This window comes from Pangasianodon hypophthalmus, chromosome 26, assembly GCF_027358585.1.
Source record: "Pangasianodon hypophthalmus isolate fPanHyp1 chromosome 26, fPanHyp1.pri, whole genome shotgun sequence".
NCBI lineage: Eukaryota > Metazoa > Chordata > Actinopteri > Siluriformes > Pangasiidae > Pangasianodon > Pangasianodon hypophthalmus.
This window is the reverse complement of record NC_069735.1, coordinates 14,733,454-14,753,604: the sequence shown is the minus strand read 5'-3', so window position 1 is coordinate 14,753,604 and position 20,151 is coordinate 14,733,454. Positions and strand designations below refer to the sequence as shown.

Sequence of the window (20,151 nt, the reverse complement as noted above, 5' to 3'; positions counted from 1 at the left end):
CGAGTCAGCATGAGTGTTCATGAGCAGTTTGTTTTCCCCTCATGCAGAAATGGTGAACCTGGACAGCTACGACAGCGAGGGGCCACACACACCTGAGACTGACGACTCAACTGAGGTGAGACGTGTGCACGCTTGTGTATGTGTGCGCATGTGTGTGTGTGTGTGTGTGTAGATTTAATCCGATTAATGATTGTGCACCAATTAGTAATAAGGCAAGCTGGTGTGTGTTTATGTGCTTGTTACTGTTATGAAAGTGTGTTACATAATCTCTTCAGCTCTTCAGATCTCTTCTGACTGTGCAATCGCTTACAATACAACCGTGTAATGAACACGAGTGTATGCGAGTGTGTGTGGGAGAGGTTATAATGAGGGTTATGTTGCAGTTTGCGCTGCTTTTTCACTGCAAATGCCTCTGCTGTGTTCATTCTGCAGGGAAAGATGAAGGCCATGAAGCCACCTTGTGAATCAGACTTTCAGACCATCAAGCTGATTAGCAACGGAGCCTATGGGTGAGTGTGAACACACACACACACTCACACACACACACTCACACACACACACTCATTGCTGCTTCTGTCTGAGATGTTTCCATATTCCTTACCTTTGTGCTGAAATCATAATTAGAGCTATAAGCAGATTACAGTTAGATTTAGGGATCCAAGCACCAGTTAATATGCAAAAAACAGAGAAAGGATGATCACAGTGGACTTTTGTGGAGCAGAAAGGTGGGGCAGAAGTCATTATATGATTATGAGCATCCTTAATACCTAATACTTATAATGATATTGCAAAATGGCTTCAAAACACTAGTACCAAATATCTAAATATCTAAAAATAACAATGAGTCAAGTAATATTTATACTTCAAGGTGCAGTATGTTACTTGTGTGGATTTGGAGACTTCCCTGGTAGAAATATGTTATTGAAGGCAATGTATTTAAGATGATTTTGTAAAGTTAGTTGTGTTGTTTTCCAGTGCTTTTAGAATCAGGTGGTTGTAATCAACAAGATAACTCACAAGCAGGTTGCAGCATTAATCTGTGACGCTGACACAAGTCTGCTGACTCAAAAAAAAAAAAAAAAGCTGTTACTGTACTTTTAACAAAGAAATTTGACAAGTCAATGGAAATAAATGTCATGGGAAAAAATTGAAACTAGTGCAAAAATACTTTATATGCCCAATCCGCCATCTTATACAATGAATTAAAGATGTAACCAAATACGAATACATTATTCAGAATGAACAGATAATATATTAATCTTATATTTAGTAACCGCCTGGTCAGGGTCAGGTGGTTTAAATTAGGCTACTAGCTTGTTTACTTGTACAAACACGAATAATAACTCTGTGAGCAGGATTGAAAAAAAACAGCTTTGCGCACATCTCCAGCTGAGACCAGTTATGAAACGGAGTGATGTAGCTGAGGCTGAGGAACTGTCAGAGCCAGAATGTACAAAACATGCAGTCAATGCTGACATTTCTACGTCTGGAGTCTTTTTCAGTGCTTTCAGGGCCTCCAGTGTTTCTGGGTGGCATATTGGTAGTATTCATGTTAATATATTATAAAACTTTCTGGTTTAGGCGACGCCCTTTTAAGGTTGCGATTCGAATACAGATATTTGGAGATACAGCTACTGGAATTGCATTACACCCCTACTATGTGATGTAATTCGTTGTAATATTAATATCATATAGTTATATTTTGACTCCTTCGCTTTCTCTCTCTTGCTCTCTCACTTGTTCCCTCTCTCTCTCTTTCTCTCTCTCTCTCTCTCTGCAGGGCAGTGTATCTGGTGAGGCACAGAGAGACTCGGCAGCGTTTCGCCATGAAGAAAATCAACAAGCAGAACCTGATCCTGAGGAACCAGATCCAGCAGGCATTTGTGGAGAGAGACATCCTGACCTTTGCCGAGAACCCATTCGTTGTCAGCATGTTCTGCTCCTTTGAGACTCGTAGACACCTCTGCATGGTCATGGAGTATGTGGAGGGTAAGACACACACGCCTTTCTGGTGCTTGGTCCCGTGGAGGTTGAGTAGGTTGTGTAATTATGCTGCACAGTGTGTATTCAGTTTCAAGCTGACGCTGCTGTAGGGCTGAGATTGTGCTCTCAGAGTCAAACCTGAAGGAGACAAGCTTTCGCAACAGCGTACCACGCTTCGCTCTCTCCACTCTCTCTCATTCGCTCTCTCTTTCTTTCTGTCAGTATGCACGGTGTTATGATGACTCGTCAGTGTGTACAGTGACACACTGAGGCTTAAAAAGCTGCTCTGCTGTGTGTGACAGACAGACCAACACGGCTTAGCTCACTACCGTTGGTCACTGATCAAACCAGCATCAGCTCAATGCCTTATAAAGAAAAAGCTGCTTATTGCACCTTTAAGGTAAAAATAGCCATAGAGTGGGCCTAGTTTAGTTAGTTCCAACGCCTAAGTAGGCATTAGTTCTCATCCTGTGACTCCTGATTCACTAAAGTGACCTTTTTATTTAGCGTTTGTACAGCATAAAGGATCACAGGGTATTTCATGTCTTCTGCTAAATGTATCTCCCTTCTTGCTTTGTTCACCAGGAGGAGACTGTGCCACCCTGCTGAAGAACATTGGCGCATTGCCAGTGGAAATGGCTCGAATGTACTTTGCTGAGACCGTCCTGGCTCTGGAGTACATCCACAACTACGGCATCGTACACCGAGACCTCAAACCTGACAAGTGAGTGAGCTCCCTCTACTGGACAGGAGGTTTTACTAAAAACACATTACACGCCTCAACGTTCACATAGGAGTTTAATTCGTAGGAGTTCAATTCTCTTGTCTGTTCTGTGCTTCACTGAATTATATACAGTTTCCATACAGTTTTATTGTTTTATATCTTACAATATTTTATACCAAAAAGCATGATGTATTATCGATACCTTTTAAAGCAGCTAACAATTCAATACAAAACAATTTACAGCTGTGATACTGTACAATTTAATGTGATGTCATTATTGCGTAACTGCTTGTTAACTTAATGTTGGCCTTGAGGCCACGCCTCCTTCATTAGGACTGACACAAACGGGGGCTACTTACAGTCTATGACTGATCTTTGTATCTGCTGCGTCCTCAGTCTGTTGATTACGTCTATGGGACACATTAAACTGACTGACTTCGGCCTCTCTAAGATGGGTCTCATGAGCCTCACCACAAACCTGTACGAAGGCCACATCGAGAAGGATGCTCGTGAGTTCCTGGACAAACAGGTATGAGACAGTCCTGTGGCTGCCATGCTGAAAGTTAGTATGATGATAATCTCCAAATTTTGTTAGAGCACAGTTAGTTAGAGGTGTGCTTCATAGGACTGGCACCCTTTTGAAACAGACAGTATGGAACATAACACCGTGCATGAAGAGAGTGATCTCCTTGTCTCTCTGGCAGGTGTGTGGCACCCCGGAGTACATCGCCCCGGAGGTGATACTGCGGCAGGGTTACGGGAAGCCCGTGGACTGGTGGGCCATGGGAATCATCCTCTATGAGTTTCTGGTAGGATGTGTGCCTTTCTTCGGGGACACACCTGAGGAGCTATTTGGCCAGGTGATCACAGGTGAGTAGAGGTGTGTATCTCCTTCCAAAGATGATGTCACCAATAATAAATCAGGCAACAATTATATAATAATTGTTAGCTGCTTAAAGACAGAAGTAATCCATCCATGTCGGTGGTGTGTCTGTCATGTGGTCCTATGGTGAAATTTGATCATTAAAGAAAAAAATCCTTTCTTAAAAGATCTTGTCTTGCAAACTCATGGTTCCTTTGTCTCACTGGAAACTGAATCACACCTCATGTCCAGACATGTCTGAAGCTTGGTCTGAAATGTTTAGTGCTATGTAACAGCAACAGCACTAAATTTAGCTGCAAGTTTGCTAACAAGATCAGCAGCTTTGCCAACTCGCACGAACAGACGAAAAACAAACAGGGAGTTTATTGGTTAGTTTAAAATAACTGTGTTTTAGTGGAGATGTGGAGCTGTGCCAGATATAGCATGTGCTAGGTTTCTCAATAGAGGTGTTATCTGTGTGTGTGTGTGTGTCTGTGTGTAGACGACATCGCCTGGCCCGAGGGAGATGAAGCGTTGCCTAGCGACGCCCAGAACCTGATTTCCACCTTGTTGCAGACCAACCCACTGGTGCGATTAGGGACAGGTAGGCTGAACTTCTCTCATGGGATGCACGATATGATGGATGGATGCGATGGATGGATGGATGGACAGATGAATGCTGGATTATATAATGCAATGAAAGATGATGAATGAATGAATAGATAGATGCTGTGACGGATGCTGTGCTGGATAGGTGATTGGACAGATGGCTAAACCCATAATGGATGGGTGAACAGATTGTATGGTGGATTAGTGGATGCTATGGTGCATGAATAGATAGGTAGATGGATAAACGGGTGCTATGATGGACAAATAAAGGGATACCATGATGCGTGGATGATTCTATGATGGATGAATGGATAGATGGATAAAATGAATGGATGCTATGATGAATTGATGGGTGATATGATGGCTGGATAGATGGGTGATGGATGGATGATATGATGGGTGGATGGATGAATGGATGGATATGATGAAGGATATGAATGGATGCTATGATGAATGGATGGATGGGTGGGGGATATGATAAATGGAAGGATGGATGATATGATGGATGGATGACTGAATGCTGTGATGGATGGGTGGATGGGTGACATGATAGATGGGTGGATGGATGGATGGAAGTTCTTTTTTAAGTTGCTTTGGATAAGGGAATCTGTTGCATGCTATAAATGTAAATGTATGTAAATTGATGGTTGGATGGATAGATGGATGGATGGACGGATGATATGACAGATCAATGGATGGAAATAAATGTATAGAAGAATTAAAATAAATGGAATAATGACAGGACCGGTATGATGAACACATTAATTACTGATGTTTGCACATTTGATCCTTTCTTCGTAAACAGGAGGAGCGTACGAGGTGAAGCAGCACTCGTTCTTCGCAGATCTGGACTGGAACAGTCTGCTGAGGCAGAAGGCGGAGTTCATCCCTCACCTGGAGTCTGAGGAGGACACCAGCTACTTTGACAGTGAGTCTCCTGCTGTTCACAAAAAAGAAAGGTTGTTGAGATAACGCCTGTTTACAGCTGCTGTACCCTAATTCATGACAGGAATTAACTTGTCTCATAACGTTAAATGTGACTGTAAATGGATAAAAAGTATTGTTGCCAAATTGCTGGTGGTATAAGAGGAATAAATCACTTCAGCATGTGCTGTTATTGGAAAGTAATCAACTTTGGGGTGGTAAAAGTAAATCTGAGCCAGTCGTTAATTATTTTCCTATAACAGCACATCCCAAAGTGATTTATTCTTTAACTGTTTATTCACACTAAACTTTATAAAATGTGTTATTGCATCATCAAATATATGAGACAGTGTCCTGATATGCAAATGCACATTTGTAATTAGAGGGGCGGAGTTTATGGGTTGGGGGTGTTTCCAATTTGCATATTCATAGAATCTGGATTTTACATACCATTTAACAAACATAACAGAATGTATATTTAGGCTTCTATATTATTTCCCTCTCATCATGTCATTCCTTCTATTTATCCGTCTATATGACGCTGTGTCTTTCTCAGCCCGCTCGGAGCGTTACCGGCACGTAAACTCGTACGACGAGGACGACACGAACGACGACGAGCCGGTGGAAATCAGACAGTTCTCCTCTTGCTCTCCACGCTTCAGCAAGGTCAGCGCTGTTCTACCACTTTAATCTTCTCTCGTTCTCTGTCTCACTCCTTCTCTGACTTATGACACTCTCGCGTCTTTCTTTCTCGCGTTCTCACTCTGCACATATTTCTTGCGAATATCACAAGAAGGCGAGATGACAAAACGACGTCTCAAGAATATCTCTCATTTTATTCTCCTGCATTTTTTATCACTTTTCTGTTCCACATTCTCTTTTCTCACCCTCTCTCTCTCTTTTCTCTCTCTCTCTCTCTGTTTTTTCATAAATGTTAACACACCACTTTTATCTCTTCTTTCGTAACCCGATGTCTCTCCTGCCTATTCTCTCACTCTAAATGTGAAGAGGTTCTTATGAGACATCTAGAGTGGAAAGGCTGTAATTAAGAGACCTTGTGGGAGGCACACACACACACACACACACACACACTCGCTCAAACCGTGCTAAACATAAACATAAAAAAAGAATATACAGTATAGTCCATATAGAAAAAGCAGACTTTGAGAAAGTCACTTCCAAATAGACGTATAAAACAGAGATCTGCATCAGCATCACTGTGCCGTGTGAAATCGGTGAAATCGACTCCTACTCAGTTCACACGAGCTCACTTCTGCCAGTATAGACTCTGACAAATAAGGAGGAGTTCATTTAACGCTACAGCGCACAATCCTGAGTGAATTGCATAATGAAACCTCTTGCTGTTTTGGCAAGACTTTTTCATGGAAAGAGAAGCCTGAGAATATTGTTTTGGATTATTTAAAAATCCTTTTCAAAGTACCAAATTTCCCTGACTACAAGCAGGGGCGGATTTAGTGATTTGGGGGCTCTAGGCAAAATATAAGAACGGGGCCGGTTATTTAGCATTAATAATTAAAAATATATATAATTTGCATTTTTAAGGGGCCCTTGGCTTCTGGGGGCCCAAGGCGGTTGCCTGCCTTTGCCTAGTGCTAATGCCACCCCTGACTACAAGGCATGTTTTATCTTTTTTTTTCTGTATATATGTTTTTAACATATATACAGTCAATATATGTTATAATTTTGCATGACTGTAAATGTAATAGGCCAACTGCTGCTTTAATCGTAAAGATGACTCTTATTTACAGTACTGTTTTGGTATTTATTGTTTCATATTATTTTTATTTGGAGGCATTATATGTTTTCAGGTTGTCTGTCTGTCCAAGATTATCATTAGCCTTATATCATAAGAGCGAGCAGTTGGATGTTTGTAGGATTTATATGGCATTATCGTTGTACCCAGCAGATGAACTGATTAGATTTTGGAATTGATCTAAACAGGGTCAAGCTTACAGGAAGATCCGATTTTCTTCAACACTTTCCTTCCTGTCTGAAGTAAATTTTAAAGGTGTTTGAAACATACACATTAGTAACAAGAAGCTCTAGACTTGTTGGCGTCGAGTTCGACTTGGTTTAAAATGTATTTTCTATTTTTATATTTCGTTACATCCTATATTTGTGTACTTTTTTTTAATCTCCTTATGCTTATTTATATATTTTCTTCATATTTTTTTCTAATCCTTTAATTTATCCTTGTTCATTTTATTGCATTATTTTTATCATTTAATTTTTACTTCTTGATTGTACAGCACAAGTTTGAAAAATTCTCTATATAAATAAATCTAAGCAGACAGAATATAAGATAAGTCTTGAAAATGTTTGCTTCCAAACAAACCACTGAACTGAAGTTAAATCATGGTACATGCTCAGAACATTACCAAAAATTTGCCAGAATGCACACACCTGGCCCTCACAGTGCCTGAGATTATAGCAGGTAAAGCAGGAATGCTAGCTTGAAAAATAAAGCTGATTATATGGACTACTTGCACTCTGCATGCTGCTTGAGCTCAGGCCAAGAACGACTATAATTTTTACCTTGGTTGCTAGAGCACACTCCCACACACTCTCACACACACTCACACACACACACTTGTGCTGTAGCAAACATTCATAACCTCAAGTTGCACTTAAAGTAAGAACACATTTGCAAGTCACTGCAGCTGCATTTATATCACAGGAAAGATCTCCTATGAGGATAAAGAGCTTTGTGTGGCAAGATTTGATACAGCACAGCACAGAAATCTCTTCTGATGGCAAGATGAAGCTTGTAATCAAAAACAAAACCATAAAAACACAAAGTACTCCCTTCCATTAGCCATTTCTAAACTGAAACACAATCATTTTAGAGTTAGTGTAGTCATTAGGTGCTCTTATGCACAGAGAGTTACATTAGCTGTGACAAAGCAGTAGGCAAACGTTGATTTACTACGTATACGCACGACACAGAGCCATGATTTCAGTGGCAAGCTACAAGGCAACAGCGTGACATGTAAACTGATATTTAAGAGCTTTTATGCAATGCACATGATTGGCTCCACATGACATGACTCCACATGACTTGACCGGTCTTGATTTCTCAGACCGGTCCATGTGGTCCGAAGTTTTTTCTGTTCCCCAATAACAATTTTAGTTCCCATCTGCAATTACTTACTGTTTGAAATGCAAAACAGTGGTTTTATTTTATCCTGTCATATACGACCTCTCAATAAATATGTATAGAGACATTACTAAGCAAAATAAAGCTTGGAAGGAAGTAGCAGAGATCATTACTGCCTCTGGTGAGTGTGTTGGTAGCACAGTTAGCTTTTCTGCCAAGGAAGCCTAGCACGTAACATGTCAATCAAATGCAAAAACATTTTAAAGAAAAGTGGTGTGTATAAATCATAGAGGGGGCTGTAGGCTATACATTTTGGCTACTACGCTGGACAGGCCACGCCCACAAGTGATAACAATAGTGCTGTATGAGTAATTATAAATAAACTATGAAGCCAGTACAGATAAAGTCAGTAAAAATGACATAGTCATGCCTCTGTAGAGTTGTCTTTAATGTAAAGTAGCACAGAGCACATGCAGTGTGTGTGGTTGCTCTTTAAGGTGTAAGTAGGCGTGTACTCATGGAGTCAGAACTGCTCTGGTTTGTTTCTTAGGTGTACAGCAGCATGGAGCACCTGTCTCAGCTGGAGCAGAAAGCCCCGGTGGTGACCCGGCGAGAGCATAAGGGACGTCGCGAGGACAAAATGGCTAAGAGAGAGAGCCTCGGCAGCTTCAGCAAGAGCTGGAGAACCAGCTCACCAGAGATGTAAGTGCTTGTGTGTGTGTGTGTGTGTGTGTGTGTGTGTGTGTGTGAGGCTGTGTGTTTAAGTAGGTGGGGCTAAGCTTGGGGAAAGCCTGCATAAAACCAGCGGAAAACGTTGGGTGACTCGTAAATGACCTAGCAAGTGAAAGCTAACCTGGCAAGCATTGCCTACTATGATAACTCCATGATTGGGTCACTTTGTGCATGGAGTTGAACATTCTTGATTATATGTGCAATGTTCTTCCTCTTTGTAGGAAGCGTCTTTCGTGTTCCGAGTCTCTGTACATGGAGGGAGATTCCAGTCCTCCTTTAGGTGCCAGGCGACGCTTTTCTGCACTGATGGACACACACCGCTTTGCCTCGCCTCTAGAGGGCGATGGAGAGACACAGCCTCAACAGCCTGGGGCTAAAAGCAGGGGGTCGTCAGTAGAGGGCACCACTGCACCCTCGTCACCCAGTGCTAGTGAACAGAGCACATCTGTAAAGGAGGTGTCTGGAGTGAGCGTGGGAGGTGAGGAGAGGGAAAATGCCTGTACTGTCACCATTAACACTGAAGCGTAGTTATTATAATGATATAAATTAGTATAGGTGGTATTTGAGTCATATCTGTTTGCAGATAAACCAGACAGACCCAGTGAGGTATCAGCACCACAACCCATTCCATCAGCGACAGCAGCAGTAGTACCGGTTTTCCGCGATGTGGTTGCCATGGGCGACTCCCCCAGCCAACGGGCCACCAATGACCTGGTTCTAAGGCGAGCGCGTCACCAGCAGCTCTCCGGAGATGGTGAGAAACGAACCACACGTGCTGGCAGCAAGGTCATCAAATCTGCCTCGGCTACGGCGCTGTCTGTCATTATTCCAGCAGGTACATTATTTATCTAAGAACTCATAGCTGAATTTGTATTTACTGATAATTGTATGATTTCCTAATCCTCTGGTACCATCTGTTTTTCTTTTCCTCTGTAGTTGAGCAGCATGCTAGCTCTCCTCTGGCCAGCCCAATGTCCCCTCGCTCGGTCTCGTCCAACCCGTCATCGCGAGACTCATCCCCAAGCCGAGACTATGGCCCTGCAGTTAGCATACTCCGCTCACCCATCACCATTCAGCGCTCGGGCAAGAAGTATGGCTTCACACTGCGTGCCATCCGCGTCTACATGGGGGACAGTGACGTCTACAGCGTACACCACATGATCTGGGTAAGGATCTGGGATCAATGACCATAAAAAGGCATGTAAAGCACACAGTTTACTATTCCATATATTAGTGCAACAAAATGTAGTCAAAATGTGCAGTCTTTTTAGATTAGGCATTCATTTAATGGCCTAGTGATGTTTTGTTTTCTCACAAAAATACTGTCACCTTTTTAAAGAAGCTACTTGTGACTATAAAAATCTCTTTCTGTACATTTTTAGCACGTAGAAGAAGGCGGTCCGGCTCAGGATGCAGGGATGTGTGCTGGTGACCTTATCACACATGTCAACGGAGAATCTGTCCATGGATTGGTCCATACAGAAGTGGTAGAGCTCATTCTCAAGGTGAGGACAGTATTCTTCAGTTAATACTGTTTAACGTTTAACCCATAAAATATTTTGGGGCATTCAGTTCCTTAAAGTAATCAGACATTTTCCTGCAAAGCAACCGATAACCATCTACAGAAACAGCTTATGGGCATAATGGCTACTCAAGTAGAATCCATGACCTTACGAGATGTATCTCAATTCTCTTACTGCGGATCTTAAGTAGCACTCTGAGAATCTTACTACTAAGATTGTTTTTTTCTATGACTTCAGAGTGGTAATAAGGTGACTGTGACCACCACTCCTTTTGAGAACACGTCGATCAAAGTGGGTCCTGCTCGCAGATCCAGCTACAAATCCAAGATGGCCAGACGCAGCAAAAGAACAGTCAAAGAGGGACAGGAAAGGTAACTTCTTAGCCGTATTTTTAAAAAATAGTTAAAGAGTGATATATAATATTGGCCAAAATTACATGGTATTATAATTGAAATATTGTTATTTTTCACTCTTTCTCTCGCTCCACAGTAAGAAGCGAAGCTCTCTGTTCCGCCAGATAACCAAGCAGTCAAATCTTCTGCACACTAGCCGTAGTCTGTCATCTTTAAACCGCTCGCTGTCCTCTAGTGAGAGTCTGCCGGGTTCTCCTACGCACAGCCTGTCTGCTCGGTCACCCACTCAAAGCTACCGTTCCAGTCCTGACTCCTCTTACCTAGGTGAGTAGGTTAAGTGTGTAAAATAGGATGTCTTCATTAACATAGCTAAGTTGAGCAAGATAATTTAGATGAACAGTTGTAATGTTATCCTGCTTGCTTGTTCATTTCAGGTGCCTCTTCTCAGAGCAGCTCTCCAGCCTCCAGCACACCAAATTCTCCTGCTGCCTCCCAGCACATGCGCCCCAGCTCTCTCCATGGCCTGTCCCCTAAACTGCACCGTCAGTACCCGCTCAGCCCGTTGCAAATCCGCCGGCAACATACCTCTGTCCCCTCTTGCGCATACGCCATCCCCTACTCAGTCTTCACCACCGTCCTTGTCAGGTCACACTGTTGGAAGTTCCAATATGACCCAGAGCTTCCCTGTTAAGCTTCACTCATCTCCTCCTATTACAAGGCCCAGGCCCAAGAGTGCCGAACCACCCCGGTCTCCGCTTCTCAAGCGGGTGCAGTCGGCAGAGAAGCTTGGGTCACCTCTGTCCTCTTCTTCGTCTTCGGGAGACAAGAAAGGCGGAATTGGGGCAATGAGGAAGCACAGTCTGGAAGTTGGCCATTCAGAATATCGTAAGGAAGGCTTCCACTGTGAGCTGGGTCTCCAAAGCTTGTTGGAAACAGAAGGGGAGACTCTGGCCTCGACTTCTGCAACAACCCCATCACCTACCCAGCCCACAGTTCCATCACCCCTGGAGACAGGTGTTTTTAAGCCAGTAAGGAAGCTGGGCAGGCAGGAATCTCCACTGAGTAGAGATGCTTTGCTTGCTGGAAGAGTGAAGGAAAAGGACAATGGCAGGGTGAAGTCTGGTGATTTAACTCAGGGAAGTGACAGTAAACTAGCAATAGTCTTGGAGAAGTCACCCCCTGCCACTGAGGCTCAACAGGATACCATGAGCAAGAAAGTCCCAGATGATAAGTCAAGTCACATAAGATCTCCATTTGTTGATGTGTCTCAGCAATCACCATCCACATCAAGAGATGCTAGCACAGCCAAACTTGAAACTAGTCAGCCTGTTGTGACCAAACCTTCACCCGTTGCACCAGAGTCTAAACTTAGTGTAGCTCCGTCAGTTCCATCATCTCTTACCACTTTGTCCACCACTGCTACAAAAACCACAGATCTTACCTTCCCAAGTGTTTGTGTAGGAGGCACAAGTCAAATTTGTGACACAAAACCCCCAAGCATGATTGTCCAAAGCCAGACACCAGGGACTGCCAAAGCTCACCAGACTTCCATCAGTGTCATCAAGGACTTGCAAGGAAAAGAGGCTGACAAGAAAGCAGAAATGAAAGAAGTGAAACAGGACACAGGAAAGACTATCAGCGCTGTCAAGTCTGGTGTACCGTGCAGTGGCCCTGTAAAGGGAGCTCCACTCCCTGACAAAGTGTCAGTCCCAGCGACAACCACAGAAGTATCCAGAGTTATCAAGGGACCATCAGATGGAGACACTCTTAAAAAGTCAGGTACAGAGACCCATGGTAGGACTCCAGATATGAGAGTGAGACCTGGCTTACCTCCATCCAAGGGGGTTGTTCCACCCTTCCCACCCCAGGTCCAGTCTCCTTCTCTGGGCAAGCTACGACAGGACAAGGGTCTTTCTCCGGTCAACTGCTACCGAGGCACCTTGGACTGGGAAGACAAATGTCTCTTGGAGGTTGTTGAGGAGCATTCTCCTTCTCCTACACCGTCCCCTACTGGAGCCACTCCTAGCTTGTCAAAATCACCTCTCCAACCCGTTGTTACTCAATCCTTGTCCCCTGGTGACAAAAGTGGCTCGACTAGTGTGTCTAAACCTGGGCAAGAACCAGCCAAAAGGTTAATCCAGGAGGTGGCAAAGGGCAAGGAAGCTGTTAAATCAGCAGAGGAAACCAAGGCTATTGCACAAGGAAAGACTGAGGTTTCAGGTGGGAGTAGCCCAAACTTAAAAGTAGCAACACCGAGCCCTACCGGCACAATACCACAGAAAAAGAATGAGAGCAAGAAGAATGGCTTGTGACATTTCAGCACAGTCTGATTTTGCCTTTATTGGAAATTTAGCACTTAAACACATCAGGACATTCCAAGTGGAAAATATTAAGATCAAGCAAGACAAACATAATGACGAGACAAAACAAATAGTGCAAAGATTCTTCTGATAATGGTTTATTTATTGTATATAAAAAAGATAGTAGATGTATTACAGGTATGTGTTTGTAGAGAATGACTGAGTGTTGCTTGAGTGGCAAGGTTAAAAAGAAAGTGCGAAGTGCTTTAACAGATCAAACAATGCTGAAAACTGTGAATGCCAATTCATTGCTGAAGCGAAATGGTAAAAAAAATGGTTTCTTCCTGAGACATTCACTAAACAAACAACACTGCAAGGATGGATCTTATTTGGTATACGTACGAAAGAGTTATTTCTCTTGAGTTCCTCTATGTGTGATTAGCATGCCGTCCAGTGATTACGCAGCTAGCGCTCAAACTGCCTGTGACTTCTTTTTAAGCTATGTAGGTGGAGGGATAAGTAGGACCAAAATAAGAAAAATAAACCTGAGAGATTTCATTTTCTGTAAGCCCGTAAACCAATGGAAGATTTTTAAGGGGGAAAGCCTTAAATTAAGATGGTTTTGAATTATCCTGCACTGCATGAGTGACCGTAGCCTTCTTATCAGGTGCCAACAGGAGGCCTAGCATAGTAGCCCAGTGACAGCTTCCTCCATCGCAGCTTAGACAGCGCTGATATAATCGCTGACTTGGGCTAATTTTAATACCATTTGTGGGCTTTGTATCCGCTCTGTTAAACAGGTGCCTTTCAGCTGGGTTGGCCGAGAAACGTTTATGAGGGCTGTCAGGATGGATAAAGGGGAAAGGTATTAGTGAAAAAGCAATGTTTTGCACATGCTGGTTAGGAAACATGGGTTTAAATGTATTTAGCAGAGCAGAAAGTGTAGAGGGTCAAACTGGCTGAAGTAAAAAATACACAATTTCAGTTCCATTTTATAGGCAAGGGCATTTTGCTGATGCTGAAATACTTGAAGTATTGCAACACATTTCAATATATTGTGGAAATCATTCATTAAAAAAAAAAAAAAAAAAAAATCAGCTTTTGCTTCCAAACACACATCTTGGTGTATGAGTTAACTTTATTATCACATTTAATCCTTTGATTAAGATTTAGGATGTCACATAATTCAGTGACGTCAGGATGTCACAAAGTTTGGCATATGATGCATCCAATTTTAAAATGAGACATTCCCAATATGTAATAACTTTTCCTTTAAAAAAAAAAAAAAAAAAGGTGGTACTAGGTAAAATATGCAGAAATGGTTCGTCTTTGTTGTTCAGTGGATAGAGCTATGATGTGTAGATCTATGACAATAATGTTTGGGCGTAAAACACAGAGTACAGTTTATAATTCTTCATGTATTATAAGTATCACAGTCGATCTAGCAGTGTAGTTTCCCTTGGAGTCTGTCTCTGTATTTTTTGTGGTCTTAGTAAAGAGAGGCCTAAACACCAACATGTTTAATTTATAACATCATTTTGTCATTAGCTGTGCTGTTTACTACATTAGTGTGATGAATATTCATAAATATGCAGCCATAAAAAAAAAAATCCCTTTACAGTGCAAGTAGGAATACGTTGCCATCTGGTGGCTAAACAGCACCTTGTCATTATTTTTGCACTTGGGTTGATTTTAAAAGATCCTAAATCCCTCTGCTGCCTGGGAAGTGCAATGAAAACAGAAGTTTCTCCATCCTCTTCAGTCAACCCTGCCTACTCTGTTGTAACTCTGTACGCCTGCCTCATAGGTTTGACTTTTAAAGAAAAGTGACACACCTGAGCAGCTTTGCTTTGCCTAAAGAAAGCTAAAGAAAATGAAAAATGCAAAAACAGAAGCCTGAAACGAAGAAACTAGCGACATCAGTTGCACATCAGTTGCAGCTGACAGTTTTATTAATGTGTCTTTGAAATCGTTTGATCATTACAGATCTAGAACCATGTTGAAAAATTACAAGGTGCACCTTTAAGAGTGATGAAGTAGGAGTCATTGCTTTCAGTTTGCTAATAGGATTAGTAGATATTGATCATGTGCTCGCTCATCCGAGAGCCGGATTCCTGATTGGGGTATTGATCTTGAATTTCTGGTGTCCAGGAGCCTGATTACTGGACTGATGTGTTTTAGGGAGACGAGTATTGATTTTTAGGGGTGAAGTCTACAAGGCTGTGCGTGTATGTGTGTGTGTGTGTGTGTGTGTGTTTGTAAAGCCTGTCAGGTCACGAGTGCTAATCAACAGCCTGCTCTTTCCATCGTCACAACCCTGTTCGTTTGGAATGAAGCTGATTACTGATGCTAAATCATAAGCTGAGTGACGTCTGTATGTTGCATACTACACTACCAGGTTTTTAAACTATTTTCTCCTCACTCTGTGAACTGTAGCATGCTATGGTCTATATGTATACTGATATATCAAACAGCGATCTGTCTCGCTCGTTAAACAGTACCTCAGTTGACGACCTGCACCTGGAATTCATAAAGCATCTTGGTGATCTATAGGAGCCGGAAACATTGTAGGTCCACTTTTGAACAAAGTGGAACTGGTGTACATAACTAAAGGACAGCATAGAAGTGGCGAATACTCGTACTTTTTAACAAAGTTGTTAAACATCAGAGAGTCAGAGAGCAAAGGGTCTTTGGGTTCAAGGGTTAAAGCAAACATTCAGACAAAAATCAAATGTATGCAGTTTTTCACTTTACTCCAAATGGAGTCGTGTTTGGTGTCTAAAGTTTGCTTCTTTCTTTTTGCACTTGAGCTACGAGGTTAATGTAGCTAAGATGTAATGGAAGTCAGTCTCATTTACAGTTACAGTGTTTATAAGTATCCAGGACGACTTACAGAAAACATATCCTCATGCTAGTTCAATAGATTAAAAACCCTTTGGGGGAGAGAGAGAGAGAGAGAGAGAGAGAGAGGTAGTACAGGAAGAAAACCCACAAGTCAAAGGTTCACAGTTCCACATTCCCCGGTTTGATCCTAAGCTCGAGTCTATGTGGAGTTTCTTTGCATGTTCTTCCCGTGTGCCCATGTGGGTTTCCTCTGGGTTTGCTGGTTTACTCCCAAAAACATGCCGTTATATTGAACTGGCTAAATTGTCCCTAGATGTGAACATGTGTGTGTGTGTGTCTGTGTGTGTGCATGATGCTCCCCGATGAAGTGGCGGCCCATTCAGGGTGCGTTCTCGCTTCACTCCCATTGTCCCCAGGATAGACTCCACATAAATTGCTTACTGAAAATGAGTGAGTCCGGCAGATTTTCCCACACAGTCCTAGGCCAGGCTTGCTTGCTGTGAGGGAATTTGTTCTTCTCATACAAATTTCATGCCCCTATCAGATCTCCTCTTACCTTCCTAGCTGTAGTGTATTTTAGCCTGCTGTGTGATGGAAAAAAAAAAAAAAAAAGATGGCTGCCACCATAACGTTCCAGTGCTCAGTTACACAGCGAAGTCCTACTGTGTCTTAAACCACTTCTGCAAGTCTGTGTGACATCACTGAACATCTGGACATGGGTTTGAGGCAGAGCTTAACACCATATCAGACTAAGGAAATATTTAAAATTAAACAAGCAAACGATGGACACCAAAACTTTTCGAAGGGGAGGAGCTTGTTTCAGTTTTACTTGTTTAAACGCTCGATTTAAACACAATTTTCTGGTGATGAGCGCAGAACCTTGGGGGATGCCGTAGATGTGTATTTAAGGTTAAACCTAAAACGTTGTCTGTACGCAAAGCCTTAATCATATCCACATTTTTCAATTTTAAACGTATTCTCAAGTCCACTGATGCCTCCTTTCTGAAGAGTGGGGTCACGTATTCAGAGCTTTTAAAAATGATTTGCATAATGCTAACTGACACTATGTGATTTAATTGAAGAAACGTTAGTATTTTGAGGCAAAGTATTCCTTATTTGGGATAATAATAATAACGCCAGTGAAGGATTTCAGTCTGTTCTATAGCCACGTGATGGAAAAGATCCCAGGTCATGAGACTCATTACAGCTGGAACCCAAACTCATGACACGTACGTAACACACGTCTTTTGACTGTTGTCACTTTTATCACGTGACTGTTATAGTATCAAATCATGAAATTTAAAAAAAAAAAAACATTTTGTAATGTTTTCTGTTCCACTTTATAGCCTAGTTTCTTATTCCTGATGTAAAATGATGAATTTGATGAATCACGTCCTGGCTCGTTCCAAGTAAATAACGGCGTTCACTCCCGACTCCTGAAACATAATCAGTTCCTGTGCATTGTTTGCGATTTCTCTGTGGATTTGTTTATTTATTTATTTACTTATTTTTACGATTCTGTGATCTTCTGCGAATGCACTTTATTTTACGTCAGAATGGATCTTCTTTTACATGGACGTATACTATGTACTGTATTCATTTACCACGTAGAGAAATGTACACTGAAATGCAGATATTCTGTGTTTAACGTGAATGTTTTAGAGAGGAAAATAAAGGAACAATCATTTATTATGTACCAATTATTTACTTGCACTGTCAGCTTGTCCATAACTCATTCACACTGTTATTTATTTATTTATTTATTTATCTATCTGTCTATCTATCTATCTATCTATCTATCTGCAGCACTTTTGATTATCACGAGATGCAGACATGCCGCTTGTTTATGTAACCAAATAAATAAACTGATATTGATTAGAAGATATTTTTTATGCATTTAGAGTAAACGTGTAGTATTTTATGGCTCCTACCATTAGGCTACTAAAAACATGTACTAGTGATTTGTTTATCCGATTATTCAGCACTCAAGTGGATCTAATTCCAGCTTTGGAAATGAAGAACAACAAACAGGAAATCTTTACTGCATATATTTTCTATATACTGCATATATTACCTTTGTAAGAAAAAAATGATGAGGATGTCGAAGATCTCAATGAAGAATAACTTTATTGCAGCGTAGCAGTGACAAAGTACATGAAGCACTTCGGATTCATCGGAGTCAAAATGAACCTCAAACAGAATCAGCTCAGACATTTTATACTGTTTTTTTAAGCCAGTGTTTCCTGGCTGTAATGTAAATGAAGTCTCGCTCTAAATGCAAATTAAGGATAACAGTTGAAGTGATCACTTTCCGTTCTCATATTACTGATGTCTTTACAGATGTGACCACCCAAATGATACGATGTGATACGATCGTCTAGACAGATGTCTTTCTGAATGATAAATACAGTCACGTACCGCTGTGTTCAGGGACGGTTCTTGATGTCCCATGCAAGAATTGATTGAATGTCACTTCAGGTGGTATTATCCACATAATGCTGAGACTGAGATGAATTGTCCCGATGATAATTAAGCCTTTTTTGGGGGGTTGAGCTGGTTCTAACATCTTCCGTGGAATGAAATCTGCTTAGAAGCAGTCTGTAATTTCTTACACCTTATATATCAAGAGCCTTCCAGAATCTGGATCCGGATCCACCGTGACCCTGACCAGTGATTAAGCAGATACTGAAGATGGACAAATGAATGAACGAATGAATGAATAAAGTTTCAGTAAAAGTTTCTTCAAATGAAGTCAAATAAATCATTCAAAAAATTCAACCAATTAGACAAGCTAAGAGATTTCCTTTTAGTTACTGACATTAAGATTGCTAGGGTTAGGCTTGGATTAGGTGTTAGAGTTAGGCAAAGGTTAAGATTATGCTAGGTTTAGAATTGGGCTAGTTAGGACAGGGTAATGATTGGGTTAGAGCACAGGTTCCCAAACCTAACCTGTCCTGGAGAAGCCCCCTGTCCTGCACATTTTAATAAACATTTAAACATGAAAATATGCAGAACGGAGGATTCTCAGGGACCCGGACTGGGACCCTGTGGTTTGGGGTTGGGCAAGGTGTAGGGTTACGGTTTGACGGGGGTTAATTTTGGGCTAGGGGTAGCTTTGGGGTTAGGTGTAGTTGTAGGCATTAGGTACTGTAATACAGATAATGACAGTGGTGCAGTGGGTATCGTTGCCGCCTCACAGCTCCAGGGTGACAGATTGGATCCTGAGCTCAGGTTACCGTAAGTGTGGAGTTTCACATGTTCTCCCCGTGTCCGCGTTGGTTTCCTTACGATCTCCAGTTTCTTCTCACTGTCCACAAACATGCTAGTAGGTGGACTGGCTATGATAAATTACCCCTAGGTGTGTGTGTGTGTGTTGGGAAGTGTACTCCAGTGTAAACCAGCCAATTTGAAATCTGATGCAGATTTTTTTAATGGATTACACCACAGTCATAATGAGGGAACATAGCATCTGATCGTTTCAGTTTAGCATCTGATCGTTTCAGTTTAGCATCTGATTGTTTCAGCTTAGCGTCCGATCATTTCAGCTTAGCATCCGATCATTTCAGCTTAGCGTCCGATCATTTCAGCTTAGCATCCGATCATTTCAGCTTAGTGTCCGATCGTTTCAGCTTAGTGTCTGATCGTTTCAGCTTAGCATCTGATCGTTTCAGCTTAGTGTCTGATCGTTTCAGCTTAGTGTCCGATCGTTTCAGCTTAGTGTCTGATCGTTTCAGCTTAGCATCTGATCGTTTCAGCTTAGTGTCCGATCGTTTCAGCTTAGCATCTGATCGTTTCAGCTTAGTGTCCGATCGTTTCAGCTTAGTGTCTGATCGTTTCAGCTTAGCATCTGATCGTTTCAGCTTAGCGTCCGATCGTTTCAGCTTAGCGTCCGATCGTTTCAGTTTAGCGTTTGATCGTTTCAGTTTAGCGTCCGATCGTTTCATTTTAGTGTCCAATCGTTTCAGCTTAGTGTCTGATCGTTTCAGCTTAGCGTCTGATCGTTTGAGCTTAGCGTCCGATCGTTTCTGTTTAGCGTCCGATCGTTTCAGTTTAGCGTCCGATCGTTTCAGCTTAGCGTCCGATCATTTCATTTTAGTGTCTGATCGTTTCAGCTTAGCGTCCGATCGTTTCATTTTAGTGTCTGATCGTTTCAGTTTAGCATCCCATCAAGTTCATCAC

General features: G+C 41.9%; 1 protein-coding gene across 1 annotated transcript in view; it reads left to right on the top strand.

Annotated features, from left to right (window-relative positions):
• The window catches only part of mast1a (microtubule associated serine/threonine kinase 1a), a 59,338-nt gene extending 41,663 nt beyond the window's left edge, over window positions 1-17,675 (top strand). Inside the window, 18 exon segments of the mRNA XM_026931764.3 lie at window positions 48-115; window positions 433-509; window positions 1,781-1,989; window positions 2,569-2,707; window positions 3,104-3,236; window positions 3,412-3,577; window positions 4,072-4,173; window positions 4,984-5,106; window positions 5,659-5,768; window positions 8,771-8,922; window positions 9,174-9,430; window positions 9,536-9,787; window positions 9,889-10,118; window positions 10,335-10,457; window positions 10,713-10,846; window positions 10,965-11,152; window positions 11,263-11,378; window positions 11,380-17,675. Coding sequence (XP_026787565.3) covers window positions 48-115; window positions 433-509; window positions 1,781-1,989; window positions 2,569-2,707; window positions 3,104-3,236; window positions 3,412-3,577; window positions 4,072-4,173; window positions 4,984-5,106; window positions 5,659-5,768; window positions 8,771-8,922; window positions 9,174-9,430; window positions 9,536-9,787; window positions 9,889-10,118; window positions 10,335-10,457; window positions 10,713-10,846; window positions 10,965-11,152; window positions 11,263-11,378; window positions 11,380-13,140 — 4,340 coding nt within the window. The 3' untranslated portion in view covers window positions 13,141-17,675.
• Window positions 17,676-20,151: the final 2,476 nt, after the last annotated feature.